The sequence below is a fragment of the Camelus ferus genome, chromosome 27 (assembly GCF_009834535.1).
Source record: "Camelus ferus isolate YT-003-E chromosome 27, BCGSAC_Cfer_1.0, whole genome shotgun sequence".
Lineage (NCBI taxonomy): Eukaryota > Metazoa > Chordata > Mammalia > Artiodactyla > Camelidae > Camelus > Camelus ferus.
This window is the reverse complement of record NC_045722.1, coordinates 11,391,114-11,409,435: the sequence shown is the minus strand read 5'-3', so window position 1 is coordinate 11,409,435 and position 18,322 is coordinate 11,391,114. Positions and strand designations below refer to the sequence as shown.

The window sequence follows — 18,322 nt, the reverse complement described above, 5'->3', positions numbered from 1 at the left end:
GCCAGGCTGAGAAGGTGCCCGATGATCCCAGAAAGAGACTCTACACTGTGGTGAGGGGAGTTGGGTTTTGTAATTCTTTTAGAAATTTAGTTTTTTGAGCTACCCTGATAAGTTGTGAAATTTCAGAAAAGAGAAACCATCTGGCATCTGTGATGATGGCTTCTGCAGATGCATCTGTAGAAAAGGTGTCCCTACCGCTCCAGGGCTCCCCTCTGGGTCCTAGGGCCCAAGGGACCCTCTCGGCCCCTCAGGCAACCCAGGAGTTCTTGTGTGGGCCAAACACTGGCACTCAAACCTTCCTTCGAGACCAGGTTCAATTCCAGCATCTCTTCCCTTGCACCTGTTTCTCTCCCTCCAAATAGCAGCTGCTTTTTCCAAATGTTCATGCTCTTACCACTCCTATGTTGGATTTACTACAGATATTTTTAGAGTTAATAAGAAAATAGCAAATATTTCCGAGCCCTAGGTGATTCACATTGTGTGTTTACATATATTGCAATGGTAAAGGCAAAAAAAAACCATTTATCAAATGCCAGCCCCTGTGCCAGGTGCTGTCACTTACTTTATCTTGGCCATTCCTGTGGGAAAGGCAACTGTTACTCCCATTTTACAACTGGGGAAGCTGAGGCTCTGAGAGATGAAGCAACTTGTCCCAGGCCTTCCAACCAGGAAGTGGCCTAGCTTACTCCAGACCTCAGCCGAGGGCCCCTACCCTGCACTCCACAGGCCTGCCCTGAGGAGCCTCAGCCCCACAGGCTGTCCTCACAGTGGGGAGAGTGGTGAGGAAACCCTCAACTCGACCGTCAACGCCTCTAGTGAAGGCCAGACATTTGCTTGTTTCATAATAGTCATTAAAATCATTTTGGCTTTAGGGTCAAATACCACATGCATTTGAATTTTAGCAACTGGGGACACATGTCCCAGAGCTCACCACTCTGCAGATGAGGTCTTCTGAAGGTCCTCGGTGTCCTCCTTTATGATTCAGGTCAAAATGGAAACCAGTTCCCGCTCTGGGCTGAGCTGGCCACACTGGCCACCTTCTCCTCTGATGTCTGCAGACCCACGCTCCTCCGGGGACCTGCCCTCAAGGTCCTCCCAGGCCCCACTGCCCTCCAGCCAGGTCTCCCCGGAGGTTTTCCTGTCTCTGTCCTCCAGTCCTCCTCCCACCTCTCCTCCAGCCTACAGATGACAGGCCCTCTCACTGTTAGTTCCTGGTAAGGTCCAGACCCAGAGGGCCTGACTGCGATGCCCCCATCCTGTGGCTCCAGCCTCTTCCTCCTGCCTTCTCTGCCGTGGTCTCCCCTGAACCTCATATCTCACATCTGTATCATCTGCATCGTGGGCTACCCCCACCACCACATGCATCTTCCCACCTGGACTGCAGGGCACTCAAGATTGCAAGCTTCCCCCACTCTCGTGGGTCCTGACCCACAACTCACTGTATGAAAGTATGGTTCGTTGGGTGGTAAGGAAAGCACAGATTGGCGCAGTGCTCCTGCTCGCGGCTGATTAGAGCTTGTGTGGACGGCCGTATGTGCCTGATGTCTGCGTGTGTACACTATTAGCCTAAATGTTTCCCCAGCTGTCCCTCCCCTCAGGAGATACATGCAGGCATTACGTGAATGAGAGAGGCATTCTTTACTCCTCTCCTGGCACAAATCCGTACGCAACTTGGGTGTGTGGGTGACTGCAAAATAAATGTTGATTACAGCATCGGCTCCAGGAGGCAGTTGCTGCCAGGGACGCAGGGGGATGAATCATGCTGGCGGCTGTGAGACAGGAGAGGGCTCCGTGGCCAGGCCACACTCCCCGCCTGTCCTTGTCCCTCGGCATCTTCTCTGCCCACTGCTCTTCTCCCTTTTTACCTTCCCTTCATCTCTCGCTGCATCTGCTGGGGGAGGGGGCTTCCTAGCCAGGTTCTCCCATCTCTAGGCCTCCCCAGCCCCTCCACCCTGACCTTTGTGTCCTGAACACTACAGAGCATGCTTGTTGGGTTCATGGGCTCCAGTAAACCTCCTAACAGCTCTGGGAAGTGGGAAGTTGTTCCATGTCAGATGAGGGGACCCAAGGCACACCCAAACCAACATGCAAGGGGTGAGACCAGACCCTGCAACCCTGTGCCCAGTGGCTGTGTTGTCTCCCTAAGTGCCAGTTTACATACAAGAATGTTCATGACCCCTTTAATTTTTTTTCCCCTTAAATTTAAGGGAGAAAAAAAAAAATCAAAGTTGCTTTGTCCTTTTGTGGTACCTCACACATTTTGTGCTTATTTCCTCACTGTTAGTTTGCGCTCCTGTTTCATGGGTCTTAGTTGTTCTCTCAAGGCACATTGGGAGGTCCCTAAGGGTGGGGAATCTTTATGTCCCACCCACAAGCCTGCGCCAGCCTGGCCCAGGGAGTAAATGATGATGGGGATGATCATAGCAGCAATAGGTCCCAGTAACTGAGTCGTTTCTATGCACTGGCCTTATTACCAAATACGTTATAGCTGGGCCGACTGTACTACCCTATTTTATTATAAGGGACTTGAGCATCTGCTGATTTGGGTATCCACAGGGGTCCTGGAACCCATCCCCCACAGATACCTGTATTTCCCTTATTTCCTTTACCTTAAAAAGCACAGGCAAAAAAAAAAAAAAAAAGCACAGGTGTTTAAGTTAGACCCAAGAATGAAACCCAGAGTCCACTTATTCCTCTCGTGTATCTGATGACCTTGACTGGGTCACTCAACTCCTCTCTGCCTTGGTTTCCTCCTCTGTAAAGTGGGTGTGTTATCAAGATGTCCTTCTTTATATACATGATCTCCTTAGGTACAAGCCTGGCCTGAAGGAAGGGCTCAATTTGTGGTAGATCCTTTTCATATCAATGTCCCCATCTTACATACGAGGAAACCGAGTCCCAGGAGAGTCGAGGAACTTGCCCAAGGCCCCCCAGCTCACACATGGCAGAGATAGGAGTGCAAGCCAGGCCTGCCCAACTGAGAGCTGGGCTCCTCTCCCCTCGTTCAACAGCAGAGTGAGGGGCTGACCTTCCTGTTCCCCCTCCCCCTCTGCTGCTTCCCATCTCTTCCTCCTTGGGCTGTATTCCTGGGGTTCCTGAGGTTCTAAGCTAACCTTTTAGGGGAAAGACAGAGCTGTTGTGTCATAGGCACCTCTGTGGGCTCAGCAGACCTGGACCTCAGGCCTTGCCAGTTGCACCTGATAGAGCTACTCCAGTGGGGCATTTGGGTCCCAGGACTTAGCGGCCACCAATACCTCCCCCCAACCCCCCACCCACAATGCATCACACTGCTTGTGGGGCTCCTGAAGGTCCAGGGCCCCATTCTTCTTCATGTGGCTTTGGTTTCCCAGGGGACTTTATACCATTTTCCACCAGCCCATGTGTTCTCTCTGTCACTTTGAGACACTGGGGCTCCAGCCATGATCAGCTCAGCTTGCTTTGTTTTCTGGAGTAAATCTCTCTTTCTCCTGTCTTTCTGATCACTCCAGATTAAACATAGAAATGTAGAAAGCAGGGTTGGGGAGGCTGGGCCAGGGGTCGGCATGACCCTCCACTCCTGGGAACAGGAAGAAAGGGGAAGAGCATGATTATAACCAGCTCAAATCCCTCCTTTATCTTCTGCTGGCTCTGTGACTTGGACAAGTAACAGCTTTTCCAAGCCACAGTTTGCTCCTCTGTGAAATGAAAATTAAAATGCCCATCTCCCTGGCATGGCCTGGATCGAGGGCCTGGTCGGTAACAGAAGCTCAGTTAGCAATCACTGAAAAGAAATTGGAAATAGCTGGCAACCCTCACTCTGCCTTGAACAGCGGAGATACAGCCCTGGGTAGGAGAGCCCACAAGCTGGTGCTCTTCTTTTACTCAGGTAATTTAGGACCACAGCAAAGAGTGAATTTGAGAAATGGATGAATCTCACTATCCTGTTTGGAGTGAGGGGAGCTGGGTACCTTGAGCATCCGCTGTGGGCCCCAGTCTGGGGCCAGGCCCTGTGTCTCATCCAGGCATTCACAAGAGGCAAAGTGGGGCCTGGAGGAGGTGTGGGGCCTGGAGGAGATATGGGGCCTGGGGCAGTATATGCGTGGACCTTCCCTGAACTGCAGTGAATTCCTGCTGGGGCAGCGTTGCAGAGGGATTCTGGGCCTGGCTTAGTCCTGGGTCTAGGTCCTTCCTTGTTCTCTCCTGAGGGGGCCTCTGGTGCCTCCCGTAACCTGACCTCAGAGAAGCAGGGCCAAGCCCCCTAGAGTGCCTCCCCCCAGTGAGCCTTTGCCCCTGGACACCTCCCACCTGTGTGTTTTCTTCCTGTGGTAGGTGAGGTCGATAGAGGGCCTGCATGGTAGCAAGGCAGGAGGTCCATTCTGGAATCCGAGTCTAGCCTTTGGAGGGGACCCAAGAGAAAGAAGGCTGGCACTGATGAAATGGAGTTTCTTTTTTTTTTTTTTTCCCTCTTTCTTTTCTTTTTTTTTTTTTTTAAGCAAGAGATAAATAAATGTTGCCCTGAGATGACAAGAGATCATTGAAGGAGATAAAAGGCGAGTAAAAGAGATGAGAGACCAGAAGGAAAGGACAGAGGGGGATTTGGACTATACACTGCGATGAGGGGAGAGATGAAAGAGGAAAGAAAGAGATGGGAATGCAGGACTGAGTGGCAGAGTGGAGGATGGGGTTGCCACGGAAACGGAAGGAGGGACAGGAAGACAGGATGGAGAAGGCTGAGGGCTCAGTGCGGGAGGGGCCTGAGACAAGCCTGGGGAGGAGGAAGGGAAGCCATGAGGGCTTCCAGGTCTGAGTCAGGCCTCATTGTGGGGAAACTGAGGTGGGCAGGGGAATAAGACCTGACCCAGAAAGCTCATCCCCGCCCATAGGTGGCAGAGTGGAGAGCGCTGGGCCTTGGCGCCCCTGGGCTGACCCAGCTGGGGTCTGCTTCCCTACCTGTGGGGGACTGCCTCTCTTTAAGCCTCAGTTTCGACGGCTATAAATTTGAAACGGTACTCCCTACCCCAGCGGGCTGCCTGGAAGCATAGAAATTACATGTGTTCATCACAGGGCCTGACAAAGTTTAAGCCCAGTAAATGCTCCTGTTGTTCCTTCATTTGTGGTTCTTATCTTTGTCCATGAACTCGTAAGCCCAGTTTTGTTTGTTTTTCCATGTTACATTAAACTGGTGATCTTTGGGTCCAGCAGAGTGTGCTTGTTTGGATGATAGACATACTTTTTGCTTCTGGAAACAGAGCCTTCCAGAGACCTACTGTCCCTTCCCCTGGGAACAGACATTGGTCCTGAAGCTCAGGGAAAGAAAGTACAGATTTGGCTGTTTCCACCTGAGGCTCAGCAAGGGGCCTCTTATTTTTCTTCACACTTGAACATGGAGACTCTCAAAAGGGCAACGATTCATTCTGTATGTGCACCCTGCTGGGAAAACACTGATGAGCACACAGACGAGTTCTCTGCCCTGCCCTCATAGGGTCTGCTATCTAACTGGGATACCAGATATTAAGCAAGTAATCACGCAATTAAGTCTGTCATTATAAACTGTTAAAGCCCAGGAAGGAAAAGTATTCAACTTATAGCTGCTTAGAACTTGGGGGATCAGATTGGTTGGGGAGAGGGGAGTCAGGGAAGGCTTCCTGTGGAAGTGATCCCTGAGTTGAAAGCTGAAAGGTGAGGGACAAGGAAGAGCATTCCAGGCCTGGGAAACAGCATGTGAAAAGGCCTCATGCAGGAAGGGCTGTTCAAGAAAATAAGGAAAGCCCATGTGGTAGGAGCAGAGTGGTATGAAGTTGCCACGTCAGCAAGGACCAAGCAAGCAAGTTCTTACAGGTCCTTGGTGAGGTGTCTGGACTTGATGCAGGCCAACAGCCTGGTGGGGGAGCCTGAGTGTATCAGGTGGCTGCCATGTTTGATGTAGTTGGATAGATGGCTGGGAATACACCAGGAATTGAGCTCTCAAGTTGGTCCCCATCATGGGGTGGGAGCCTTGGGGCCTCAGTTTCCACATCTGTAAAATGACAGCACTGTACAGGAAAGTCCCCAAAGTTCCTTCCCTCCCTGTTGATGAAGATTCCAAGACCAGCCTTGAGGGTACACAGCCGAAGTGGCCTGGGTGAAGGGCCTTCAACAAGGCCAATGTCCTGCTGTGGGAGAACCTAGCTTTCCTCCTTTGTGGCAAGTGAGGTGTCAGGCATGAGGGCCCAGGGTCTACAGCTTCTGGGGACCTGGTGACTTCAGATCAGAGATGCCACATCACTCCTGCACTCGCGCTGAGGGGAAGCTGCTGTGTGATTTGTGTGGGGCTCTGCTCACTGCTCAGCATTTGCCCCCAGCAGTTTGTGCAGCAGACTCTCATTAGTTTGGGCAGGCTCGTTTCTACAAGGATCAGAGACCCACCCAGCTCTCCTCAGGACAAAGGGTTCAGCGAGGTTTCCCGAGGCAGGCAGCAGGGGCTGGGAGCCCACGGCTTTGCTTCTCTGGAAGCGCTCACTCCCTCCTCCTCGGAGGGCTGGCCCTGGCCTGCTTAGGGTCTCTGCCTCTTTGTCCCAACTCATCTTTGGTTGAGGCTTGATGTATAGCCTCATTTCCAGTAGAGGAACCTGCTTGGGCTAAGTCCATTTGGGGCGTGAGGAGGAGCAGGCTGTAGCTCTGGGCTCAGCTCCTGTATGAACCATTGGGGGTTGGGGGGTGCAGCACGGGGGCCCTGGGCTGGGGAGGGGGAGGAAGGGTCCCACCAGGGGTGGGTGTCACAACTTTGGGGGGAGGGCACTATTCATTTACCCTTAAGGCTAGTTCACGTGAGAGTGCGCATCAGTTCTGACTGATTACTTTCGAGAATCAGAGTGAATTGGGGAGGTTTTGGGAAATATGATGTCCAGGTCCCAGACCCAGTGATTCTGGTTTAACTGACCTGGGGTGAGGCCTGGCACTGGTGCTCTAACCAAAGCATGCCAGTCGGACCATGCAGAGCCAGGGTCTCTGTCCTTGGAAGAGTTGGAATTACGAGGTCACATGAACACAGTGGGCCTGAGAGTGTGCCTCTCACCATGGAAACTCCAGTCCTCCTTTCCTTGGGTTTAGAGGTCCCCATCACCTTCCTGGAGGAGAGGGCCTCACACAGTGGCCACTCTCCCAGCCAGGACCACCTTCCCTTCCTGGTGGGGAAGAGCACGGCATTAGCAGAACTCTCGGGCACGGATTTCCCCTCAGTCTCATTCATTCATTGACTCATTCATTCCGGGTCTCTTGGTAGCTAGACTTCCTCGGCTCCCCTTTCCCTGCCCTGGCATCCTTCTCTCTGGACACTCCCCTGCTGGGCCCACTCTGCTCCCCTGCAGGCACTGTCCTTTGGGGTGGTCGTATGGTGGGGGAGATGCCCGTAAACAGATGCAGTTATGAATTGGCATGATTGTATCAGCACTCTCTAGAGAAACAGCACCAGCAGGGTATACATACAGAGAGATTTATTTTAAGGAATTGGCTCGCACAATTGTGGAGGCTGACAAGTCCAAAATCTGTGGGGCAGGCTGGCAGGCTGGAGACCCAGGCAGATTTCTATGATACAGTCTTGAGGCAGAATTCCTTCTTCTCTGGGAAACTTCCCTTTTTCTCTTAAAACTTCTACTGATTAGATAAGATCTGCCCACATTAAGGAGGGTAATCTGCTTTACTTAAAATTTACTGATTGTAGATGTTAATCACATCGACTAGACCACTCACAGCAACATCTAAATTAGTGTTTGACCAAACAACTGGGCACTATGGCCTAGCCACGTTGACACAAAAAATTAACCTGGCTGTGGAAGAGGCCCTTGCCCTGCCCCAGGCTAAGGAGTGTCTGATGCCTGCACTGAATCCTAAAGGATGAAGGGATATTCACCCAGTGCCAGGGAAAGGCAAGTCCTGGCAAGTGACTCAGCCTGTGCAAGGGCCTCAAGGTAGGAAACAGGTGTGTGTGTGTGTCTGTGTGTGTGTGTGTGTGTCTGTGTGTGTGTGTGTGTGTGTGTGTGTGTGTGTGTGTGTGTGTGTGTGGTGCAGAGGGACAGGAAGGCTTAATGCAGCATCAGGGAGAGCTTGGCTGGAGACAGCCTTGGGCAGCCAGCTAAGACATGGGAACTTCATCCTATAGGTCATGTGGCTGAGGATAGGCCTCTGGGCCAGAGACCTGCTTTACCACCATCTCACTGTGTGACCTTGGACCAGGACAAGTCCCTTCCCCTCCCTGAGCCTCAGTTTCCTTATCTGTAAAAAGGGGTAGGTTTACATAGTAAGTATCAGGCCCTCCTGTGGTTTGTGGGTTGGTGGCCCTGCGTTGGTGGCCCAGCCACTCTGACCTCTGGAGACAGGGCTTAGCAAATCTGTCCCCAGAGGAAAGGGGAAGCTGAGGCAGAGAGAGACTTCTGTAAGGAAGAGACTCACGTACACACTTCCCCCTCGGCCACCCCGTCCCCACCCCACTGCCTCGTCAGCGCCAGGCCCAGAGCTGCTAAGTCGAATGAGGCCTTGTGGGCTGGACAGAAGTGAGACTGGCAAGGAGCCCCGAAGTTTGCACAAGCCCCCAGCTTTTGCTTCTGCTTCCTCTTCCTTTCATGGGATGTGAGCAGAGTTTACCCTCAAGTCTACCCTGAGGAGGACAACAGAACAAACAAAGAGGGTAGTTTTGCTATAAGTTCAAGTCCCGTGAGTGTTCTTCTACAGCCATGTGCATGCCTGGGACTTCTGTTCCCCCCCCAGGCCCAGCTACCTGCCCACCCCACTCCATGTTCAGCTTCTTGGGACCCAGGGCCTGGGGCTCCTGGGGCAAAGGACCCTGACAGTACAGCTGGTGACAGGGGCAGGAAGAGAAGCCAGAGCCAGATCCCACAGGACTTGAAAGCCAGACCAAGGAGTGAGCTGGTCCTCTGCTGCTCTGCTAGGTCCTGCCCTGGCCCAACCCCAGCGCTGTGCCTCCTGCCTGCCAAAGATCCTGGTGCTTCAGGTTTTAGGCTCAGCTCGCTCAGAGCTGCTCCCCGAGGGTGGGAACTTGTGCTCCCTACTATATCCCCGCAACCATAAACGGTACCCAGCACCTGGCAGGTACCCACTAAACGTGTGTTGAGCCAGTGATTCACTTGCAGAACTGGAGGCCATAGCCGCAGTCTCCTGGTGATTCAAGGCCAAAGGTCAAACTTTCTCCCGAGCAGAAGCCCGGGGGCACTGTGGGGCCTGTGTCAGGGAACAGGCCCCAATACCTACTAGGCCCTCAAAAATAGTCATCAGAGTAATCGATCACAGGGTGCTTGGTGACATCCCAAGGCTGGGCTGGCAGAAGCCCTAGAGCATTCCTGCGTCTTCAGTTGGTTTTTGAGATGTCCTGATTGTGGGAGTGAGGCAAAGGATAGCCAGGTGGTCACCAGGTCCTATTGGTTCTTCCTTCCAAATGGCTCCTGTCCTGCCAGCCCCAAGCCAAACCAGGCCTCAAGTGCCTTCCACCCGAACTCTGCCCCACTGTCTGTGTTCCAGGGACACTGGCCACCCTAAGCTCCCCGACCTCCCCTGCTCCCAGATCAGGAATACATGAAGGGGTCCCAGTGAGATGAGAGGAGCGTTTAGAGCAGCGTGGAGAGGAGGTGCTGTCATGTCTTGGGGAAGGGACCCTGGAAGACAGGCAGGTAAGCCAAGGATTAACCCACCCTCAAGATTCCAAGAAGCCTCTTGTGCCCATTTTATAGGTCAGAAAATTGAGACACTGAGGGGTCAGGTGACTTGTCCAGGGTCACACAGCAAGTCACTCATTAATGCACTTGACAAGCTCATGTCAGTATTTACAGAAACTGTAGTACAGCAGTAGATGAAGCAACAGTGAGAGCTCTGGGGGACTGGGTCCCTGCCTGAGTTGGGAAGGCCTCCTGCTGGGCCCCCTGGGATAAGACTTCGGTCCCTCCCCAGGGGCTGGCCTGGCCTCAGGCCTGGGAGGGGGTGATACCGAGCCCTGGGAAATAGGGCAGCCCTGGGCCTCTGGTGTCACCAGCACAGTCCCCTCCCCCTCTCTCCACTCTACTCCTTCCCCTCCCCCTCCCCGGCTTTTGTTTCTTGGTCTCCACAGCCTGCCTCTCTCTCTCTCTCTCCTCTCCCTCTCCCTCTCTCTCTCTCTCCTCTCTCTCTCTCTCTCTCTCTCTCTCTCTCTCTCTCTCCCTCCCTCCCTCTCCCCCCTCTCTCTTCCCTCCCTCTCTCTTTCCTCCCCCGCTCTGTCACTTTCTCTCTCTCCCCCCCACCCCTTCTCTGCTGTGGCCTCCCTTCCCCCTACTCCCAGTGCAAGTCTTTAAACTACAATCAGACAGCAATTCTGTTTCCTCTATTTCCCTGCCTTTGCCATTTCCTCTCTCTCCACCCCGGGGACTGAGGGTGTCCTGGTAGGGGACTGAGGGTGTCCTGGTAGGCGGCCGAACTGCATCTGCTCCAGCTCTGATGGCCCCTCATCTCATAGCCCAGTCTGTGCAGAGCCCGGGGCAGTCTCCCCTTTTTCTTGGACACTGTAGAGAGATTTTGTTCCGTGCTCTCTGATGGGAAAGAGGCCTTGCCCTGAGAAAGGAGGTGCCACAAGGGGGCCCAGGCCGATGACAAAAAGGGCCTTGAGGTGTGGGGCCCGTCCTGGCACCCAGATGGGGTGCACATGGCAGGCTCTCCTCCTGCCCTGGGCAGCCCATTCCAGACATAAAACAGGAGGGTTGTGGCCTGTGAGGACGAGCTGGTCGGGGGTGCCAAAAAGATGTCCTAGGAGGAGGAGGAATAATGACACTGGGCTTGCAGAGCCCCCGGCTTCCCACTGGCCATCCCTGTGCATGATAGATGAACACGCTTTCAAAACACAGGTGAATTAGATCCCGTCTGTCTTCTTTCTCTGGGGCTGTGTCTCAACAGAGCCCCTCCTACACACGTACGTGTACACACACATACACTGTCTGGCTGCCCCAGTGAACACTCAACCCCATGAGCCTCTTAAATGCATATTTACAGGGTGATGTGTGTCTGGTCAACCAAGTGTCCATCCAGTAAAAGAAAGTAGGGGCCTGACTGGCCAGACGGGCAGATGGGTTGATGGAGGCTTCCAGGAAAAAGCGCATTCTGATTGGAGACCCAAGAAGGGGCTTTGCCCTCGAGGGACACCCCAGTTCCCCAGTCTGGCCAGAGTTTTGGAACAGGTAGACCGGAACAGATCTGAGGCTTCACGTAGCAGTTTGCCCGGGGCCTGTCCATGCATTCCTGGGGCTCTTGGGAACCTGACGGGGGCAGGGCAGCACCTGGGAGCTGAGGACACTGGGCTCAGAGTCATGATGTGACCTCCTAGGTTGCAAAGATGGTGGAGTAAAGCTGCAGATATGGAGCCCAAATGGGGTTGGGCTGTGGGGCTGGACAGGCCCAGGTGCAGACCCAGCTCTGCCCTCACTGACAGGGCACTCTTGAGCTTGCTACTTATGCCCCTGATTCCTGGGCTGTAGAGTGTGCCACAGCTACCCCCACCCCAGTGCCACCCCTGGGCTTGTTTCTAGGATTAAATGGCTCTCCTGGGACCTGATGAGCACTGTCATGGGAAGCTAGCTCTTCTGCCCAAGTCTGTGGTTAGTCATTGGCACCTCTGCGTCCCCTCACTTGAGAACAAACCCCTCGAAAGCAAGGACAGTGAGCAGGTCCCCGTTGACACCCAGGCACAGCTTCAGTCCTCTTGCCCTAAAGTCAAACCTCATGCCTGTTCCTATAGGAGAGGGACACCTGGTGGTCAAGGGCAGGTTTGCCTTGTACCTGCGGTCCTGATGTGAGCCTATGGAGTGGCTCCTATCACTCTTAGAAGGTCCCCCCTAACAGGGATGGAATATTACACGATTACCCTCCCTGTAGGGACCACACCAGACCTGTGCTCCAGCTCCTGCAGACAGCCGCTGGCTGACTTTTTCACCCTCTCATCTGCCAATAAAGCAATATTAAGGGTTTCTTTGCTTCTGTTCCCTTCAGGTGCCAGAAGAGGGGTGGTGCTAGCACTGGGGCCAGGAGAAGAGCACGGGGGAGGGAACTAACATTTCCACTGCGGTCCTTGTCCCATCTCCTCACTACCCCAGGAGTCAGGCACCACTTCCTGCTCTGCAGAGATGAAACTGAGGCTCAGGATGAGACAGGATGTGCCTGAACCAGGAAAGGGCATAGCACAGATTTGGATTCAGAATCTGGGGCCAAGTCCCGGCACAGGCTTCGCTATTGAGGCCCAGCGCCTCCCCTCCACTGCCCTGCCTTTGGGGAAGTCTAGATAAAGTGCTGAGCTGCCTATTTTCTCAAGCCCACAGCAGACACGAGGGCAGCCGCTGGGTGCCGCTGCCGTGGGGGGCAGTGATGCTCCCCCCTCCACCGGGGGCTGCAGTGGGCACAGTGGCCTCCTCTGGACACCATGGGGGCAGGGACCTTCCTCATCCATCCTTCATCTCCAAGCACAGGGCCTGACCCATCACGGGGATTTAGCAGATATTTGTTGCACTAATCAGTGAATGAGTTCTCAGTCTCTGGAGATTGTCACAGAATTACCCACACCTTTGCTGAATTTGGGGCCCCAGAATGGAGAAATCTCTTAGCTCTGTGGTTTTCATTAGAAAAGGCTACTTCCAGAGATTTGGGCAGATTAAATAATAGTGGTCCTTTTCATTTGGTGAGGGCTTTATAATGAATTAAGCCCCTTCATCTAACCTGTGACCACTGGGCTCTCACAACCCTTCCATGGGAAGGTGTTTCCATCCCCATTTTTGGTTGGGGAAACTAAGATGCGGAAGTGATTCTGAACTGACTTTGCTTAGTCACTTGTATGTGACAGAGCTGGGACTTGAGGCCAAGATGCCTGACTCCCAGTTGAGTGCTCTTTCCAGCGTGGGTGGGAGGTGGGCTCTGAATCAGGTTTCGCTCCCCCCACCGCCCCCAAGCCTCTTCCTGGCAGACCCTGTGTCAGAGGTTTCATTCCATCTGACCCCTTCCATGAGAGCTCTGCTTTAAGCTTAATAGTTTAATCTTTAGTGTCCGTTTCAAGGAGGCTAAATTCCTCTCTGGGGTATTTTATTTTTAGCCGGCTTCAGGAAGGGGAAGCTCCTCTGGCCTGTGGGGGGAGGGAGACACCATGCTGGGAGCTGGTTTCCTGAGGAAGGGCCGCCGCCGACCATGCACCTGACCCTGGCCCTGGGAGGAGAGCTCGTGAAGCAGGCAGGAGCCACCCCATGCTTGTCTTTCCTCCTCCCTGTGGAGTGCCTGTGGTGTGCTGTAGTGTGCCGGGGGAGGGGGGTGGGGGGGTGGAGTGCAGTCTGATGAGTATCCAAGGCCAGAGAGGAGGCCCTCCCACATCCGGGCCCACGGGGAGGGCTGGGAAGCCCCAGGAGCCAGAGGAATTTGAGAGAAGCCTGGGGGACTGCTGGAAGGGGCTAGGAGCTCAGCCAGGCTGGGGAAAGGGCAGCCTGGTGGGAGAATCCCTGTGCAAAGGCTGGGCCACACGGAGGGCACTGGTGCGGCCGGAGCTCCTAGGAAGGCAGGAAGCCGACACATCCAGGATTTGAACTGGGACAGGTGGGATCACCGGCTTTTTTAGAAACACCTGTTGGATCAGAGAGCGTGGCTGTGAACCTGGGAACCAGTGTTAGCATTCATTCCAGCCAGTTTTCTCAAACATGTTAGCTGTCACAGAGCTCTTCTTTCAAATGAGATCTTCTGCGGAATTCCAGTGTACAAATCAGACACGAGCTGTATTTTAATCAGTATAAATTTAAGTATTTAAATATCTAACATTTAGCTAATCAAGAACAATGACCTGTTGTGATAGACACAGTCATTTTGCATCAGGGCTGGTAGGTGGTAGCAGCTGTCTGACATCGGCCTTGGCACCTAATTTATTTTTGTGTGTTGCCTTGTTTTTGCCGAATATATATATTTTTAAAAACCAAAACACTTCATTTACATGGCCAAGCCATTACAAATGGTGACAGTTGTTTAACACCTCACTGTACAGTCTCAAATTCTATGCAAAATTAATTATACCTTGGCAACAAAGTCAGTGAGCCTACTGAATGTGTTGCAGGGATAGATTACATTTGGGTAGATAAGTCTTTAAAAATCAGTTTTCAAAGAAGCAGAATCTTTATTTTTTGCAATTTTGGATCCAATTTTTGAGGAACTTCTGAAGGACATGCTGAGCATAATTTGAGAACCACTAAGGAAATCCAACCTCCCTGTTTCACAGATGGGAAGACTGAGGCTAGCAAGGGGGCAAGGCTTACCAGGATCCCACAGGGAGATGGAGGAGATGGTCAGATACACAGAGGATGTCATTGCTCCCTGTCATTACAAGTGTGTCCTGTTCCCGAGGCAGGAATAGAAAGACATCAGGGACAGACACACCCAAAACTGGCCAAGCCTTTGCTGAGTGTGTGTCTGTCTGTTGTCTGTCTGTGCAGCATTGAGCCAGCAGTGCTAATGTTCCCTTCTCCTCCTGCAGCGATGCTCTCCTAGCCAGCCGCCACGGGATGGAGGGCTTCATGGACTCAGGGACACAGACGGATGCCGTGGTGGTGCTGTCCTTGGCTCAGGCCGCTGTGCTGGGCCTGGTCTCAGAAAATGAGCTCTTTGGAGCTACCATAAGCGCCGAAGCCTTCTACCCAGACCTGGGGCCGGAGCTGTCTGGGGCAGCCCTCGGGGAGCCTGGGCCTCCGGGGCCTGACGTCTACCAGCTGGCCTGCAACGGGCGGGCCCTGGAGGAGCCAGCAGAGGAGGAGGTGCTGGAGGTGGAGGCAGCCTTTGAGAAGCACACCCGGCGGAAGACACGGCCCCCCGTGCGGCTGGTGCCCAAGGTCAAGTGTGAGAAAGTGGAGGAGGAGGAGGAGCAGGAGGTCTTCGAGGTGTCCGTGCCTGGTGATGACAAGGATGCAGGTCCAGCAGAGGCCCTGGCTGAGGTGGCCAGTGGCGGCTGCGAAGCCCTGGTGCAGAGCAGCGCCGTCAAGATGATCGACCTCAGCGTCTTCAGCCGCAAGCCCCGGACGCTGCGGCACCTGCCCCGAACCCCGAGGCCAGAGCTGGACGTAGCCCCTTATGACCCCCACTTCCCTGACCCGGCCCGGGATGGCTTCCCTGAGCCCAGCATGGCACTGCCCGGGCCGGAGGCCTTGCCCGCAGAGTGTGGTTTTGAGCCGCCCCACTTGGCCCCGCTGAGCGACCCCGAGGCCCCCACCATGGAGTCCCCGGAGCCCGTGAAGCCGGAGCAGGGCTTTGTGTGGCAGGAGGCAGGCGAGTTCGAGGCGGACGCGGCTGGCTCAACGGTGGAACGCCACAAGAAGGCCCAACTGGACCGGCTGGACATCAACGTGCAGATCGACGACTCGTACCTGGTGGAGGCGGGTGACCGGCAGAAGCGCTGGCAGTGCCGCATGTGTGAGAAGTCCTACACTTCCAAGTACAACCTGGTGACGCACATCCTGGGCCACAACGGCATCAAGCCGCACTCGTGCCCGCACTGCAGCAAGCTCTTCAAGCAGCCCAGCCACTTGCAGACGCACCTGCTGACGCACCAGGGCACCCGGCCCCACAAGTGCCAGGTGTGCCAGAAGGCCTTCACTCAGACCAGCCACCTCAAGCGCCACATGCTGCTGCACTCAGAGGTCAAGCCCTACAGCTGCCACTTCTGTGGCCGCGGCTTTGCCTACCCCAGCGAGCTCAAGGCCCACGAAGTGAAGCACGAGAGCGGCCGCTGCCACGTCTGCGTCGAGTGTGGCCTGGACTTCTCCACCCTGACCCAGCTCAAGCGCCACCTGGCCTCCCACCAGGGCCCCACCCTCTACCAGTGCCTCGAGTGCGACAAGTCCTTCCACTACCGCAGCCAGCTGCAGAACCACATGCTCAAGCACCAGAACGTGCGGCCCTTCGTGTGCACGGAGTGCGGCATGGAGTTCAGCCAGATTCACCACCTCAAGCAGCACTCGCTCACCCACAAGGTGAGGCCGCCTCCCCTGCAAGGCCTGGCCCCTGAGGCCTCCTCTCCTTCCTCTCTACCTCCCCTCCCCCTCCCCCAGGGGCTTTGCCCCCAGCCTGAGGCTCTGCCCTCTCCTGCCTTGCTTTCATCCAGTGCTTCCCAAAGTGCTGGATGAGATCATTTAGGTGGTGAACATTTCTTCTTCTTATAGTTATTTTTATTTTGATGAATATTAGAAAAAATGTCATTGAAATTAGTTTTTTAAATAGTAAAACTTTATTTAAAAACTTTAAAAATTGACTGTTTGAGGAACCCCTGCAGGACCCAGGGAGCACAGTTGGAGAATCACTGATTCTCTGTTTTATGGCTGGGAGGACCAAGGCCAGGACGCCACAAGGACGGGGAGGAGATGGTCAGAAGTACAGAGGGCTTCCTTTGCTCCTCGTGGTTACACAAGCATATCACAACCTGTGTGACTTCCTTTTAGGGGAAAGCTAAAAATATTTCATTTTAAAAGGAGATAGATGTAAGGAAAAATATTTGTTATGGAAAAGCACAGTTGGTTCTAGAATATGATGAAATGAGGCAAAGTGGTTTGTGGTTTGTGAAGACGGAAGATACAGACACACTGTTCCTATCCACTATGTCCCCAGGCATAACCTGGACCTCTCCTACCTTCCTCTTCCCTCCTTCAGGCCTCTGGCCACCCTGCCTTTCAGTCAACGCCACCTTCCTTTGAGAGGCCCTTACTTCCAGGCAGGGGGACTGAGTTCTCTCAGGTCCTATAGTCCCATTCTGGCACTTGGCCGTCCATAGTTGCAGCCCCAAATCCAACCAACTTCACACTTTGAAGATGAAAGTGCACAGAGCTTCCTCTCTCCGTAACGGCAGCCTTAGAGATACTGCAGGACAATCTTGTGTCCTCATCTCTCACAGTGGACACGACAGTGAGTGGGGGAGCAACAGCCTGCCAGGCCGAGAGTCCAGCCTTCCCCAGCCCAGGGGACTGTTTCTGCTAGAGTGGAGATGGTTTGTAGGTTTCATTGCAGATGTGCCTCCATTCAATTGGTGTCACTACCTAGAGTGTAATGTTAAGAAGGATTCTGAAGCCGAACCTGGGCTGGGCTATAAAACTAGATGATTGATTATTTATGCCTGCAGGGGGTGAGAGTGGAGAGTGATAAGTATATGTGCTATATATTTGCCATCTTTCTCCTCTACTAGGAGACTTTAAAATCCCCACAAGTCCACAGAGTGTTAAAAGATAAATAATACCGTGAAGAAAAAGGGGAAAGCAAAAATCAAAGGCTAATAGACACAACATTGTTAAATGACTATTACTCAATAAAAAAAAGTTAAAAAAAAATCAAAGGCTAATAAAATTGAAAACATTCCCATTAGCAGCCTAAATTTGTAGGATGCGCACATCATGCACTTATATAGAGAGCTCCCAAAGGCAGGGCCCCCTGGTGGTCATACATGTCATCTTCGCTGTGTCAAGCAAGCATACAAGACAGGAGACAGCCCCTGTCAGCTAAGAGAAATAGAATCAGGAACCATTACATTATAAAACAAAACTTTACCAATCAAGCGGTTGGGACAGCAGCTGTGACCACAGAAATGTGTCTGTTCCACTGGGATTCTACTAAAGTACTAGGTTTCTAGGAAAGAGTTCAGCTCCCGACTTTGGTTCTCACATTCCTCCCCAGACAATACACTGGGTCTCCTGTGCACACAGCACCTTGTCCTGCTCTGGGGGTCACCTCTAGACCATGGTAAAGCATGTTGATCATTCAAACCAGAGGGTTTTCCCTTGGAATGTTTTTTTTTTTTTTTAAGGGGGAGGTAATTGGGTTTATTTATTTTTGGAGGAGGTGCTGGGGATTGAACCCAGGACCTTGTGCATGCTAAGCATGCGCTCTACCATGTAAGCTATACCCTCCTCCCGTCCCTTGGAATCTCTGTCTCCTGGGGCTGAGTTCCCCTAAGTTCATCATTGATAAGAATCACCGGGGGAACCTGTTGGGATTAAAAATCCCTGAGCTTGCTGAATCAGAATTTCCAGGCAGGGGCCTGAGAGGCTGTATGTTCAATAAGAACTACAGTTGGTTCTTAATCACCAGGGAAGCTTGGAATGCACTCTCGGAGGTCAGTGGATGGGCTTCCAATTTCGAGAACTCTTTAAATTCTACACAGATCTTTGTGTTTGTCATTTTTCCTGGGGTTCCTATACCTTTAGTCATACTCTCAAAGGGGCCTGTGAACCAAAAAGACCACCGAGAAACAGCACTGAGGTGAAAAACATGTACATACATCTTAATCCAAGGAAGCCATCCAGACCACCAGGCTCTGGATGTGTCTTCTTGACCACAG

At 53.1% G+C, this 18,322-nt stretch overlaps 1 protein-coding gene across 5 annotated transcripts in view; it reads left to right on the top strand.

Annotated features, from left to right (window-relative positions):
- ZNF710 (zinc finger protein 710) overlaps positions 1–18,322 on the top strand; it is a 62,147-nt gene that overhangs the window by 35,988 nt on the left and 7,837 nt on the right. For 2 of the 5 annotated variants that reach the window (XM_032469030.1, XM_032469031.1), the window contains exon 2: positions 14,483–15,971. In XM_032469030.1, the coding sequence (XP_032324921.1) occupies positions 14,511–15,971 (1,461 nt within the window). In that variant the 5' untranslated portion in view covers positions 14,483–14,510. Of the gene's footprint in view, positions 1–7,836; positions 7,926–8,764; positions 8,772–13,301; positions 13,558–14,482; positions 15,972–18,322 lie in introns of those variants that run through there. The other 3 variants (XM_032469033.1, XM_032469029.1, XM_032469032.1) reach the window with 3 other exon arrangements.